Source organism: Malaya genurostris, chromosome 2 (assembly GCF_030247185.1).
Source record: "Malaya genurostris strain Urasoe2022 chromosome 2, Malgen_1.1, whole genome shotgun sequence".
NCBI lineage: Eukaryota > Metazoa > Arthropoda > Insecta > Diptera > Culicidae > Malaya > Malaya genurostris.
The window spans coordinates 252544419-252559801 of NC_080571.1; the positions used below are offsets into that span (position 1 = coordinate 252544419).

General features: G+C 39.1%; 1 protein-coding gene across 3 annotated transcripts; it reads right to left on the reverse strand.

Moving 5' to 3' along the window:
• Positions 1-6575: 6575 nt before the first annotated feature.
• On the reverse strand, positions 6576-13160 carry LOC131429500 (nuclear pore complex protein Nup214). 3 transcript variants are annotated; one of them, XM_058593649.1, is made up of 6 exons: positions 13024-13160; positions 12817-12952; positions 10063-12764; positions 7699-9193; positions 7116-7455; positions 6576-7051 (listed from the first exon to the last, which is right to left on the reverse strand). In XM_058593649.1, the coding sequence occupies exons 1-6, from the start codon at positions 13057-13059 to the stop codon at positions 6664-6666; spliced, it is 5097 nt and encodes a 1698-aa protein (XP_058449632.1). In that variant the 5' UTR covers positions 13060-13160; the 3' UTR covers positions 6576-6663. The 3 variants fall into 3 exon arrangements, with proteins under 3 accessions (XP_058449632.1, XP_058449633.1, XP_058449635.1); XM_058593650.1 differs by having other exon boundaries at positions 12817-12971; positions 13024-13138; XM_058593652.1 differs by lacking the exons at positions 12817-12952; positions 13024-13160 and having other exon boundaries at positions 10063-12278; positions 12352-12485.
• Between the last annotated feature and the right edge of the window lie 2223 nt (positions 13161-15383).

Here is a 15383-nt window from a genome sequence, read left to right on the forward strand (position 1 = left end):
GTTATTTGCACTTTTATATAATAGGTATTCTATTGTTCATGGAACCTAATGTTGAAAAATCTTCCATTGGGTGGAGAAGGGGGGAGTGTAGCTGTTAAAACCCCTAAAAACCCCTCCTGCGCATGGGCCTGGTACCTGAACAATATCCACTTTATTAGAGCCCTAAAGTACGCGTGGCACTTTTTGGCAACTTGAATATACAGAACAAGTTCTGAAAAAACTTTCTCGCTGCTTAAAAACTGTACAAGGAACTGCTTCAAAGTTTATTCTGTTGCGTCGGGTGAACATTCAAATATGAGTAATTCCTTAAAACGGACTGTTCAGAATGGTTTGTATGCTTTGTATGTATGTGTTAAGTTTATCAATACAAAATTCTGGTTAGTGAGCTTTTTATCCATTACCGAAAGCAAGAATAACATCTGGAAGAGAAACATAAAAAAAAAATAAAAAAACCGCATAACTCTGAAAATTTGCATAAAAAAAACCGCATAACTCTGAAACTTCGCATAAAAAAACCGCAGAAGGGAAACCGCACAACTCTGAAAATTCGCATAAAAAACCGCATAACTCTGAAACTTCGCATAAAAAACCCGCATAACTCTGAAACTTCGCATAAAAAACCCGCATAACTCTGAAACTTCGCATAAAAAAACCGCATAACTCTGAAATTTCGCATAAAAAAACCGCAGAAGGGAAACCGCACAACTCTGAAAATTCGCATAAAAAAAACCGCATAACTCTGAAACTTCGCATAAAAAAACAGCATAACTCTGAAAATTCGCATAAAAAAGTAAAAAAACCGTAAAAAATTAGGAAAACTTGTCGGAAAACTGTGAAAAATCCATAAAGTTGTTTTGTATGGACAATTGAATTTTCCGTTGAAAAAAGTCGCCAATGATTGCTAGATCTACGATTGATGTTTGGCGCGCAAGAAGATGGTCAGTATTTCGCTGTTGAAGAAAAGAATACTAGATCGTAGGAAAAGTGTTTGGCGCGCAACGAGTAAAATCTCCACCCAAAACTGGAGATTTTACATGCATGTGATTCGTTATTTTGAAACACGTACTGAATAGGGTATCACAATCATTGCTTGCCAAATGACTGGTGGAACGCATTTGACTGTTCTTGATATATCGTAAGCAGGATCAAAAGTTCTGACATCGTTTACTAGTGGATGCATTGTGTACAATGTGATCAGTTGGATAAATAATGTTGACCATTGTGAGTTGAACATATCAACATATAGAACGATTTTTTAACGAATTAATGACAAAATTCTGCTGCTGAAATAATGAGGACAAATAAAGAGATTTTTCTTTCGTTTAGCATGCTTCGAGCAAATTTTTTAGGGTCTTGGATTACAGGAGGCTTAGGCTGCTTATAACATCATGCCATTTGTAAGCTGCTTAAGCCAAATCATTCCATTTTTCGAACTTTGTATTACTTGACCAATCAATTTGAGTTTTCGAATGTTCAATAATGATTCGCTAAATTGTTAATCGGAAATTGATCCTGTGATTGTCATGCTATGAACATCAAGTAATATCATCAGACTAGCGGTGAAGCAGCTAATGGACAACCGCTCAAAACAGGTTTATTCCTTCCGATAATTCATTATTATTTACCATTAAATTTTTTAACGTCTTCAGTCTACAATTACAAACGACAAGTCGCTTTTGGAAATTTGCGGAATCAATTTCAAGTATTCATTTTGGTCATCTCTGCTCCACCGTTCATCTCATATGTCGAAACAATTAGTTTAAGGATCTACAAAAAATCTCCGGGAAACGGCCATTGTTGAAAAACGCAATGGCAGTTTTCTCTACTATTGCTTGATGGATCGAAGAAAATATCGTTTATTCAGAAAATAATATGCTAAACAAATTGATATTTCTGTTTTGAATTTCTGCTCGAAGGCAGCTAAGAAAACTACTTTTGCGTTTTGCAACAATGGCTGTTTTCCTGAGAAGGTAAATTGCCCCATAAGAGAGATCTACAATGCACTGACTCAAAGGATAAGATGGCGATCGATGCATTCACTGAATTTTTCCGTAACAAAATCTTTTAACATGTTCACAATAATTCGTCGTAATTCGTTTATTTTGGGCTAATTAATCAGTGAAATAATGGAAAGAAGCATTACCGTTTGACAACTCTGCTGTCAGGAAAGATAAATTTAAAAAATAATTTCAAGCGAGACGAAGTTCGACGGGTCAGCTAGTAAATATATAAAAATGCAGAGATCATTCTTTGTAATCGCATCACGTAAGAACGGATGGACGTATTTACATGATTCTTTTTTTGTTTGATTGGCTTTTACCCCCACCGGGTTCATACATCGAAAAAATTAGGAAAATTTGCCGGAAAAGTGGGAAAAATCCATATTGTTGATTTGTATGGACAATTGAATTTTCCGTTGAAAAAGTCGTCAATGATTACTAGATTTACGATTGATGTTTGGCGCGCAACAAGTTGCATAAGTGTTAGGCCGTCGAAGGAAAGAATACTAGATCGTTGAACAAATTGTTTGGCGCGCAACAAGATGTTTTGTGTGGAGATTTCACATGCATACTTAATCCACGTTTCGAACCACGTGCTTAATTGGGTATCAACATTATTGCCTACTAACGTCGTTTTCGCTTTGTAAAACTTAAAACTGACTCAGGGTAGTTCCATCAAGTAAACACTTTTCACGAAACTAAGTTGGGTTTGCACTTAACAACGGGGTTGTGAGCAAACCCGATATAACAATCAGACTCAAAACTGACTCGATTTTCAGTTCAATTACGTTGAAACTAGGTTCAAAACTGGTTTCAAATAAACAATTTGACAGCAGTTAGGGTTGAAACTGGGTTAGGTTAGGCATCCAACGAAAACGACATAAAAGACTGGCGGAATCCATATGACTGTTCTAGAAATACCGCTGTAGGCATAAGAAAAAGTTCTGATATCGTTCACCAGTTGATGGATTGTGTGTAATGGAGTCAGATGAATAATATTGGTCATTGTGAATCAATGAAAAGTTCGTGCTGTAGAAGCGCTAAGGTCAAACTAAGAGATTTTCCTTGCATTTTGCTTTCGAATGATCACAATTATCTACTGTCCGTATAAAATCGGATCGCAAAACGAGAGTTGCTTCAGAGCGAATCCCTACAGAAGCGTGCTAACCCGAGATGCTCAGACGGGTCATCGAGAGAAATTCGCTTTCGCACTGGTGTCCATTCTATGTTAAATGAACCATACCGGTTTTTTTTTTTACTGAGATGATATCCGACTCCTTTTGATGGCACTGATTGCATCGTGTGAAGAATTACTAGAGAGCGTTCCAAGATACGATAAAAGCCATTCTTGCTGATAAGAATGTTCAAATTTTTAAGATCAAAATCAACTTAAAATGCATGTGTTGTCTCTCCAAGTCCCCAAAAGTTCCTTCGTACCTACAAATATCCACTTTATTAGAGCTCTAAAGTACGTATGGCATTTTTGGCAACTTGAACGTACAGAACAAGTTTTGAGAAAACATTATCGATGCTTAAAAACTGTACACATTTTCACATTAATTTTGGGAGATGTTTCTTTTTTTTTAGCTAGAGCGAATGTGTGTCGAATTTCGTTGATTGTAGGATAAGTAATCAGAGAAATATTGGAGAAAAACGTTAACCACTTAGTCGTTTGACAATTCTGCTCTCCGAACACATGAATGCGAACAAATAATCAGCTAGTCCTTTAAAAATGTTCAACTAATATACATATTTCTACTATAAGATGTCTTTTGACACCCTAAACTTTTTTTTTAAATAATATTTAATAAGGCACACTGCCTTAGTTCTAAGATGTCGAAGGTCCACCCTAAGTTGAAGACATTAGTCTATAATAGAAAAACTACATATACCTCTTCAGAACTAATTGCCTCAAGTGGCACAACGTCTAGATCGTTGATCAGTCTCAAGCACAGCCACATCTTTTCCAAGTATGCAAAACATGTCGAATAAAGTAATGCTCAGGTAACAGAAGAAAACGGCTTCTCTTCAGTGCTGAGCATTTCGACACGATTCATTGTATTATAGTTGATGTAACCCGAGGACTGAAGTTCAATTTTAGACACACGCTTCAAAATTACAAGGTCAGATTAAAAAACCGCGAGGTCCTCGAAACTTGCTACATCAGCCGTGTGCGGCGTTTAAATTCGTTTTTGCCGATAAGTTTCCAAAGAAACTTCTGATTTGGCAAGGTATGCGCAGCTGTGGACAAAAAACACAAGTTTCCAACCGAGGAGCCGTTCAAATATTAAATGACCAAAGCTTTAGAGCAACCGTTGTTTGGTGGTGGAAAATGGTGGTGTTGAAATAGGCAAATTTTTATTACAATACTGTTTTATAATCACCGTTTTTGCCTTTTTCTTCAGAACGATAATAGAATTGCAGGCAAAACCTGATTTTTGATCGGAACTCCGGATACCCCAGGGCTACCACGTTTGGCATAAAGCCGTTTGGCATAAGGACATTTGGGATAATGGTTAGTTGGCATAATGGTCATTTGGCATAACAGTCATTTGGCATAACAGATGAACATGCTGCTTAATAGAAATTGTTCTAATTTACTGCAATTTTGCAAGGTCTAATGCGGCTACGCCTCATCGTTTTTAATGACCTGCTGTCCGACCTCGCTGCCGCTCGTTCGGATTTAACTAAGGGATAGCTCCTAGCTTTGGGTAATCCGGGCAAATGCCCGCAACTAGACAGAGGTGATTTCTGCGGGGGCGCTGCCCCCCCGCAGTGGCCGGCGCTTCCGACGGCGGGTCGCCGGCGCACTCGCGGCCTTCCACCTGAATCATCTATGACGAACAGAATATTGTGCTAGCACTAAGTGAGTTGCTTGTATAAAATGATAGTGTGCTATTTACTACAGAATTTTAAATATAAAAAAATATGTAATAATGCTATTTCACCTAATATTATCGAACTATTTGGACCGAATATAAAATTCACATATTTCGTTCGAGTTTTCTTTGCACAACATAACTCGATCGAAACGCAAACGAAAATTTACAAATCCAATTATTATTATGACAAATGGCATTATGCCAAATGACCATTATGCCAAAAGACCATTATGCCAAATAACCGTTATGCCAAATAACCATTATGCCAAATAGCGTTATGCCAAACGGTATTATGCCAAACGGGCCGCCCCCGGATACCCCTAGTGTTATACACCATTCGACTCAGTTCCTCAGTTTCCTCAGGTTTCCTCAGCTCAATTTTCTGGGAGATGGTAGAACTGATCTTAAACGAACTCAGGCTAGTTTGAAAGCTACTTTTGGGTTGTGATCGAATAAAAATGGATACCAGATTCCTGCGCGAAACTAAGAAGAACCCAGTTACCTTTGGATCCGTGAGATCCACGAAGCTCTTCAGTTATCTGTTGCTCATAGCTCAGGGGTTTAACAGTAAAGTTTCCCGGAAGCGTCCATTTTAGTGTAGTCTTTAGGAAAAATATTCATATGTGGGCAATATCATACTAAGTCCAAATGATATAATTGACTGGTTCTGAAAACACGGTTGGTAGGAAATATTACATAGGATGTAAACTGGAGTATTGGTAACATTGAACAATGTTAATTGTATACCAGGTTAGCCAGTTAGCAATGCGGGATTTTTGAACTGGAAATACATGTTGATTGTAAGTAAAAGGTTTAAATTAAACATATTTTATTCAAAGTAATTGCCTTCGGAAGCTATGCATTTTGCATTATTTCTTTTGGTTAATTTATAATCAAATAGAACGTGATTATCAACACTTGAACATAAAATAAAAATACTCATTTTTTTCTAGGAAATGCAATAGACACTAAAATCCTCACTTTTCAACCGTTCATACAAGTCGCGACTGATGGAGAGTAAGCTTCAACGAGAATTCAATGGAACTTTTTTTTTCAAAACAGGTAATGAATGTAATAGACAAAACAGCAATGGTTTTTGGTTTAGTTTGACAGTGAGCTAATCGGTACCAGCAAGGACATCTCTTGAAAAAAAATCCAGTATTATGAACTGGTACACCTGGTATATAAAACTGAAGAACATTAACTAAATACGCGTCGATTGCTTGCCATTTGCAAGAGATCGCATGGCTTTCTGTAATGTTTGCATCCGCTCGAAATAACTTTTTGCAAAACGCTCATTAGATCGTTTGCTCTCTATGGCCTTGAGATCTATACTATGTTAGCAGAGGATCAACTCGCCCTCTGTATTTTTATAAGAAAAAAATCTGTTGACCCTCTATGGCGGAGTTCAGATGGAAGACGGAACGTGGAGACGGCGTATGAATCACGAATTGCAACAGCTACTTGGTGAACACATATCATATGCAGAGCAAAAGTTGGATGATTGCGATGAGCATGGCATGTCAATAGCATGCTTCGCGACAACCCAGTGGTTATCGAATCTTATCCGGTAGTCAGAAGACAAAAATAAGTACGAGTAAATTTTGAATCATCACATTACTTTTAAATTGTTTTTGATTTGTCGAACACTACATTGATTCAGCTGTATGTGGAATTTCTCTAATCCAGTCATTAAACAAAGTTTCGTTCAGTTGAAGCTGTCATTATGATCATAACACATAAAACACAGTTTAAATATACACTACCTGTTCGTCGAAGCTCTACGAACGCCAACTCGAAAAGGACGAACCTCCAAATTGTGGTGATTTCTGCGTCGGTTGCTGAGCTAAATTACCGAAGGAAACTCCCGAAGTAGACGATCCCAGCTGCTCGAATAGATTGTTTGATTGGGTAGAGGGACTCAGCGGTGCTTGACCAAATCCGCTAGCAACACCAAAAGAGGGTTTGCTACCGAACGCCGGTGGACTACCGAATCCCGGCGTACCACCGAACGTAGGAGTACCACCGAAAGCAGGCACTCCACCAAAAGCTGCCGGACCTCCAAATGTAGGTTTGTTGAAAGCGGACGACGTTGGTGAACCGAAACCAGTTTGTGCCACAGTGCCACTGACGGGTTGACTGAATGCACCCCCTGAATTGGATCCAAAGCTAAAAATAACACAATAGTTTTAGCGTATATTTTTTCGGTTCTATAAATTTGATTTGTAATTACCTAGAACTTCCGAAAGTTGAAGCTGTGCCCGCTCCTCCGAATATCGACTGTGCCGGTTGTGGTGAGCTTGGCTGTCCGAAAGCAGACGAACCGAAACCAGTTGATCCAGTAACAGAGCTGCCAAATATGTTCCCAGTACTCGCACTGGGACTAGTGAAGGAAGCTGTACCACCAAAAATTGACCCTCCTGCTGTCGATGCTGCACCAACTGATCCAAAAAGTCCACCGCTTGTTGCCCCCGCACTACCGAAGATACTGGACGCAGTTGTTGCCGTTGGAACAGTGACCGATCCAAATGCCGATTGTTGACCACTGATTGTAGTTCCGCCGAAAATAGAACCTGTCAAACGAATGATAAATTTGAACAAAGATTTCTTTCCACTTATATTCAATCCAAAAAACAAACGTTATTATTTAAATACATCCTGTTGTATAATTATGCTGTGACTGCTTATTTTATATTAAAACGGAATTAAGTTTGATTGTTCATGCTTAAACAGATTTTGCTGCAAGACTTCTTGCTTTCAATCATAAACATTTTGGGCTCTTGGAAGTGCTAAACAAAAACCAGAAAAAAAATTACCTTGCGTACTAGTTGCTTGTGTGTTAACAGATCCGAATAAACCTCCGCCGCTACCTGTCGAAGCGAGTGTGCCGGCACTGAATGGCGAACCGGTGGTGGCTGGACTGCTGCCGAAAATTGACGTTCCCGTGCTGCTGGCGACAGCTACAGACCCAAACAGTCCTGTTTCGGGAGCTGTACTGACGACACTATTTGCAGCTGTAACGCTACCGAAAAGATTGGATGCAACTTTAGAAGCATCAGTGCTAGCCGCACCAAAAACAGCGGGTGTGCTGATGCCGGAAGCAGTTCCGAAAATAGAAGTAGTTTCAGTTTTTGGAGCTGAAAATGAAGTGCTTCCGAAAATATTTCCTGTTTGCGGCGTTGCGCTAGTTGTTACCGTCGGCGAGCAAATATTGAAGGATCCGAATAAATTAGACGCCATGTCAGTGGTCGATGTTGTTGGGGTAGTCGTGCTTGTAGAGTTCGAAGACACTACTGCTGGTACTGTGACTGATCCGAACGAAAAACTGGGAGTAGTCGTAGTTGATGCTACGGTCGATACACTTGGAGCTGTATCAATAGGAACTGTAGCCAAGGAAGATCCAAGCGATGTTGCTACCGTGTTCGAAACTGCTTCTTTCTTTGTGGATAGGTCCGTTACTTTCGTTTCAGCTGCGATGTTCCCGAACGACAAAACTGTCGCAGAACTCGTTGTCGTTGGTAATTTGAACGATCCGAAAAGAGTGGGTGTTGTGCTTGTAGCGGTAGTGGTATTAACGGATGTTTCAGGAGTAGTTGCGTCGGTAGTTGAAACTTCTGTCTCTGCCGTAAACCTACTAGTGGAGGAAATTGATGAAGGAGTAGTAGTACTGTTGATGCTACCAAAAATTCCTGTACTCGAAGCAGCCGTTGAAACTCCAAATATTGTAGCCGGAGTAGATTTGGTGTCGGTTCCGAACAAGTTAGATGCTTTAGAGATATTCGTTGAAATAGGATCCACATTTTTCAGTAAATTTGTAATCGCAGGAAATGCGGCCTTCACTCCTTCTTTATCGGCATCATTGTTTTCTGAACTAGATACATGAAATGGTTTATCCGGTTTTACATCACCACTTGATTTTTCTGCTTTTTTCGGCTCCGATTCTCTTTCTTTAGTAAAATTCAAAGTCGCAGCTGGCGGAGCATTCTGTGATAATCCAAAACTAAGTGGACCTCCTGTAGGAGCTCCAAACGAGAACGTAGCCGGTTTGTTATTCGAGTTAGAACTGGATCCGAATGTTAGCACCGGTTTATTTTTCTCCGTTGCTGGTGAAGAACTTTCAGTTTTTGAAATTGCCTGAATTGTTGTACTTCCAAAACCGAAAAGCGTTGTATTTCTTGAAGAGGGTTCCTGATTTTCTTTATCAAGTAAAGTATTTTTCGACATGGCTGGGATTTGTTTTATTGTCGTGTTTCCAAAAAGTACGGTTTCTTTAGGCAATCCTTCCTTTGTCTTTGCGGGTTGTCCGAAATTCTGGAACAAAAGTTTTTTTTTTTAATTTGGCTACTGCTAAATTTTAATCCATTTGTATAAAGAAAAGAGGTGTTTTCTCTTGTTCCAACATAGCAACGAAAAGAGACTACAGCGTACATGAACGAAAATTTGCATGTATTCACTATTGATCAATATAGGACTATTGTACCAATAGTCATCTTTTTAGTGTCACGCCATATTATTTTTGGTTTATGAGATGACTACTGGAGCAGAGACTAAGGGGGTACCGGTACCCTATGTTTGTATCTTTATGTACCCAAGCGATGAACGAAAATCAATAAAACCTCACATATTGTCCAGCGGGGGGGACATAAGGGAAAGTCGAGCTTAGACTGAACAGACACGCATTGCTTACTGCGTTGTGTGTAACGAAATCCAAAGTAGTTCAATTGGCAGAATGATTTCTTGGGTTGCAAAAATGTCTCTAAAGTAAAATTTATTTTTCGAAAGTTTTCATTTTTTGATATATTCCTTCGTCAGTTTTTTTTCCAGTCTGGCTCGCACGAAACATTCTTGACCAAACCAGATAATTCGGCTAATTTCTTACAATTCTTGAGGAACATGATCCTAAGAACAAATGATAGTTTCTATTTGTTTACTTTCTCATTCAATTATTGCGGAATATTCCTGTTTTTTCGATAATTCCTTCAGTTTAGATCAGAAGATAACAGTTCTAGTTATTATTCGCTATAAATAGTTAAATTGAAGGATTACGTAACAATCGAATCAAAGAGGCAAAGTAGTAATCAAAGAGAATCTGCGCTTAGAACCTAATCTAATGTCCATCGAGAATTATTGAAGTTCGAGTAAATATTGCTTGAGAAACAAAAGAAAGTCAACTTGCTTACCGGCGTTGCTTGTCCAAAATTAAAAACAGGTCCTGGGGTTGTACGTGCTCCCGTTGTTACGGCAGTAGGCGTTACCGGATTGGGCTTAGACCCGAATTCAAATTCTTGAACTGCTTCTTTAACAGCTACCGCTGGTGCAGATTTCCCAGGCACGATTGTTGATATTACTTCCGGTTCGGCTGCTTTCGGTTTGGGTTTGACTTTTTCCGTTTTTTTCGGATCAGTTGAAGCTAGGTTAGGTGCTGAAATTGTTTCTGCTTTTACCTTTTGCTTTTCCATATTAATACGATGCACCTCGTTGCGTCGCTCGCGAATAACCTCTGAGTTCAGTCCAACCCGATCGGGTCTACCTGGTTTGATAGTAATAATTTTCCTGTTTCGTAGCATATTTCGCAAAGAATTCATTTTGGCGTCGTCCATTCGTCTAGCATCTTCACGAACTTGGTCGGCTATTGTCATCGAAATAATCGAATCAGTTAATGAGTCAACAGTAGCTAGGATCGGATCTGTTCGATTTCCTTTTTCTAATCCACGAATACTTTCACGCATGCCGAGACGACTTTTAAGAATGCTAATCTTCTCACGTTGTCTATTGAGAATTTCCTGTTGTTTGGACAACGTTTGATAGAGGACCTCCAGACTAGGTACGTGCATTCTTTGCTTTGAGTTGGCCCTGTTTGCTTCCTGAAAAATTGACCATTGCGCATCGATGTGTTTGTTTACAACTTGCAATTGATTTTTGTTGATAGCCAACATATTCTGAAGGTTTGTCAACTGCCGCCGACTCGATTGAGACATAGCATGAGTTTCTTGAAACTGATTTGGACTTGGATGCTTGTAAATTGAATTTTTACTATTGGCTTCGGCTACCATTGCAAATGCCTCGTTTAAACTTAAACGAAGCGCTTGCACATCTGATGTGAGAGAATCAGTGCTCTCGGTAGCTTGTACGCTCAGATCTTGAAGTTCTTTAAGATTTTTTACGATGTTAGCGCTTTCTCCCTTTGACCCAACAGTAGTGTTGAGTGATTTGCACCGATCTTTCAAACTGGATAGTTCTCTCTCGAACTTCCTTAACTCCTCAAAAATCATTGAACGAATGACGGAGTTCGTATCGTCAGATGCTTCCGATTTCTTCTGAACTGGTTTCTGGGGTTGCTGGGAAAGATTTCCATTTGATCCAACACGTTGTATTTGACCAGTCGGAGGGGGCGTGTACGTTGGAGAAACTGTTACCAATGGTTTGGCAGTTTCCAAGGGTTTTGGTTGGGGTACTTTGTTTTTCAGTAGAGATGACTGAGTTTGAGGTTGGACAAATATTTGTGCAGGCAATGTGAATGAACTGGTTGCATTTCCGAAAGGACTTGTTTTCACTGGTTCTTCACTTTGCGTTGCAGGTGAGGCCGAAAAAGCAATCTGTTTGCCGAACGTAGGAGTAATTACAGCATTCGTTGAGACAATATTTGATCCTCCTCCAAAGAGATTTATCGGCGATTTGTTCTCACTAGGACTAAAGAAAGATTTGGTTTTCATCACAGCTGGAGTAGATGTTGCTCCCATAGGTACTGCGAAAGAAATGTCACTAGATTTCTGCGCAGAATTTGCAGCGCTTACAACTGGAATTATTGTTTTGCAGTCGTTTAGTTGAAATTTCCCGGAACAATCTGTAATAGGTTTCGGTGGGGAACATATATTTGGAATATTCGAAGTCAGATTAAGAATATTAAACGACACTAAGAAACCATATGTTGAAAGCATATGAATCATGGGCATTACTGGATACGTCTGCTCGCCAATGGTAATTACATGCGTGCAACCGGTTTCGAGTGTTAGTCCAACCGGGAAAGTTTCTTGCTTATCCGAAGATAGTGGTAGTTCTGCACGTGATTCGTCTGTCGTAGTCCACTGGAACCATGTGGGCGTTTCTCCGATCTCAGTTGTTCCTAATATGCCTACTTCCATACTATTTGCGGAAGCCATCAACAAAAGATTCCATGGCAAAATGTGTTGCAGAAAAACTTGTCCCTTCCGTGGTACACTTTGGCTATAGCAAATATCATCATAGTTGATAAAGACTGGGTTTCCTATTTTCGGAGCATTCACAATAAACAGTGCTGGTACGCTATCATCTGCACGGGACAAAAATACTGCTGCAAATTGGTACGTGGATAACCATTGTAACGCTATAACATCAAAGTCTCCGTCTATGACACCAACTGGACATGTAATCGTACGCGCTAATTTTAGATCAGGTTTATATTGGACAAGTTTTCCATTTGCAAAACCTACCACTAATTGTTTTCCTTTTGGGCTCCAACAAGCACACATTGCCCCCTCACTTTTATCTAACGAATGAAATTCTATTCCAGTGGGTTCCTTCAAGGTATACACAGACAAAGCACCATTTTCTGTGCGTAACGAGAGCATATTATGTATTACCGGATTCCACAAAAGTTGTGTACTTCTAATCACACCCTCGGGTGATGTTCTGATTTCGTACAACTTCTTAACTGTCGGCATGAGGAACGAAGCCACCGAATATATGTGGATGAATGGAACATTATTTGAAATAACATCAATGGCTAATAATTCGTGATCGCAGCTAGTCGCCATTTGAAACGGCTCACTCGGAAGTGGAACTGTGCGTAATGGTACAGCAACATCCAGTGCTCGTTCTGCGGTAATATCTTTCAACTGCAACACTGTAACAAAGTATTCTTAATGATAATATAATTATTTGGAAGAATTACTTACCTTTGAACTGCGAACCATTTGTACCAGCAAAAATCAATCCATAAACGCTAGCAGTCGCTAATAGGTTACAGCTATTAGTTACGTTTCCATCGCCTTGGAAAATCGCAACTTTGCTTTGCAGCTTGAACTTAAGATCCTAGATACAAAAACGTAACCTTTCTATGACATGAACAAATCCATTAAAATATTTCAGATTCGCAATCTTACCGTAACATCTAATCCCTCTGGTGCTGGAGTCGCCATCGCAATACAAAATAACACAATTTATGATATCAAGAACTATAAAATAAATTGTATAAACGGACGCGACTATCGATTGTGCGGTGTTAAGAAAAAAGAAAAAGGAATAGCAACAAAAAATTAAAAAATGACATTTGACATTTTAAATTCCCGGTAAAAAAATTCCCAGTGAATTTTGTCGAGGCACGATATCGGCCCGATCGTGATCATTTTGGTCAGAGTTGCCAGGTTATTTTTTCAAAATCTGTCAAAACTCAAAATTTTGTCTGGATTTATCTGGGTCTACTATACACAAAGAAATTTCTACCGGCTTCATTTTCAGTGAGCAAAAATAAGAAAAAAAAGTCCACCCACCTATCGTATAGAGGCCAAAACCGAAAAGGTATAGCAAGATCTGACAAAATCTAAGAAAATTTGGAAAATTTGGAAAATCTGTCAAAAGATCTGGTTAGTTTGAGTGTCTGGCGAAACGAGCAAAATCTGGTATTTGTCAGATAAATCTGGCAACGCTAGTTTTGATGCTTTAACCCTGTCAGCTTGGAGCGAAATTAATTTTCAGTTTAGTAACGCCATCGCACGGCATCACATTCAACATATTATGTCAATTGTATGGGTGCGCAGTGCTGCTATTTTGGCGCGAACGAATTTGACATTTCTCTCCCCTACTTCTATGTACTAGATTCGATGAGGACTCGCATAAGGGCGCCATGCTTGCAAAAAATTATGTTGCCAATGATTTGTTCGTGAAATGTGAGAGCTGGATATCTTGTTAATATGGTGTCTTTGTTATTGGTTACTTGGGTGTACGGCTTAACAAAATTCTCTTTATTCACTTTCTCTTTGACTCCCATTGGTTTATGTGACCTTATAAAATGTTCACGTCGATTGGCATACGCTCATTTCGCCGACGGTCGTTAGGCATACAGTTAACTAATATTTTCCGAAGATTCGTATAAATTAACATAAATGGACGTATTAACCGTGCTCTTACAGTAAAAAACGAAGAACATTGAACCAGAATACCAGAAAAAAATTATTTATTTATGTTAAATGATCTATTTTTTCGAATGTATGTTTTTGGTAGACTAAGTGAACGGGCGGATTACATATTTGCTTGTGAGGGGCTGCCGTCACTGACTGCGGGTCAATAAAACGTTACGACTCGGAAGTTTTATTTTGACTATTAAATAATGTGTTTTTGATGTGGAACACATCTTTATTTTCTATATAGGGGTGCAAATTAGAAACTCATCGAAAAATACACGTAGAAATGTGGTCAGGTTTTAAACACTTACAGCTCAGTATATTTTGCATCAATTGTTAATATTATTTCATTATTTGATAGGATATATTCTAAGATTCGATTTAAATGTAAAAGGTGATTTTTTTGAGGTTAGGATTTTCATGCATTAGTATTTGCTCAGATTTTTTGAGGTTATGATTTTCATGCATTATTATTTGCTCAGTATGCTCTGACATTTCATCATGAAGCCGAACGATCTGCCACAACGTCGAATTTTCAGTGAATGGGCCCTAGAAAAGTTGGCAGAAAATCCGCTTTTTTATCGACAAATTTTGTTCAGCGATGAGGCTCATTTCTGGTTGAATGGCTACGTAAATAAGCAAAATTGCCGCATTTGGAGTGAAGAGCAACCAGAAGCCGTTCAAGAACTGCCCATGCATCCCGAAAAATGCACTGTTTGGTGTGGTTTGTACGCTGGTGGAATCATTGGACCGTATTTTTTCAAAGATGCTGTTGGACGCAACGTTACAGTGAATGGCGATCGCTATCGTTCGATGCTAACAAACTTTTTGTTGCCAAAAATGGAAGAACTGAACTTGGTTGACATGTGGTTTCAACAAGATGGCGCTACATGCCACACAGCTCGCGATTCTATGGCCATTTTGAGGGAAAACTTCGGAGAACAATTCATCTCAAGAAATGGACCGGTAAGTTGGCCACCAAGATCATGCGATTTGACGCCTTTAGACTATTTTTTGTGGGGCTACGTCAAGTCTAAAGTCTACAGAAATAAGCCAGTAACTATTCCAGCTTTGGAAGACAACATTTCCGAAGAAATTCGGGCTATTCCGGCTGAAATGCTCGAAAAAGTTGCCCAAAATTGGACTTTCCGAATGGACCACCTAAGACGCAGCCGCGGTCAACATTTAAATGAAATTATCTTCAAAAAGTAAATGTCATGTACCAATCTAACGTTTAAAATAAAGAACCGATGAGATTTTGCAAATTTTATGCGTTTTATTGTTTAAAAAAGTTCTCAAGCTCTTAAAAAATCACCCGTTAGTTCCCTGCCATAGACGAAGGT

Excerpts from the sequence above, each read along its gene's own strand:
- LOC131429500 (XM_058593649.1), bottom strand. The coding sequence starts at position 13,059 with ATGGCGACTCCAGCACCAGAGGGATTAGATGTTACG. Across the intron at positions 12,953-13,023 it reads CAGAGGGATTAGATGTTACG|GATCTTAAGTTCAAGCTGCA; the intron begins GTAAGATTGCGA and ends TTTTGTATCTAG. Across the intron at positions 12,765-12,816 it reads AAATGGTTCGCAGTTCAAAG|TGTTGCAGTTGAAAGATATT; the intron begins GTAAGTAATTCT and ends ACTTTGTTACAG.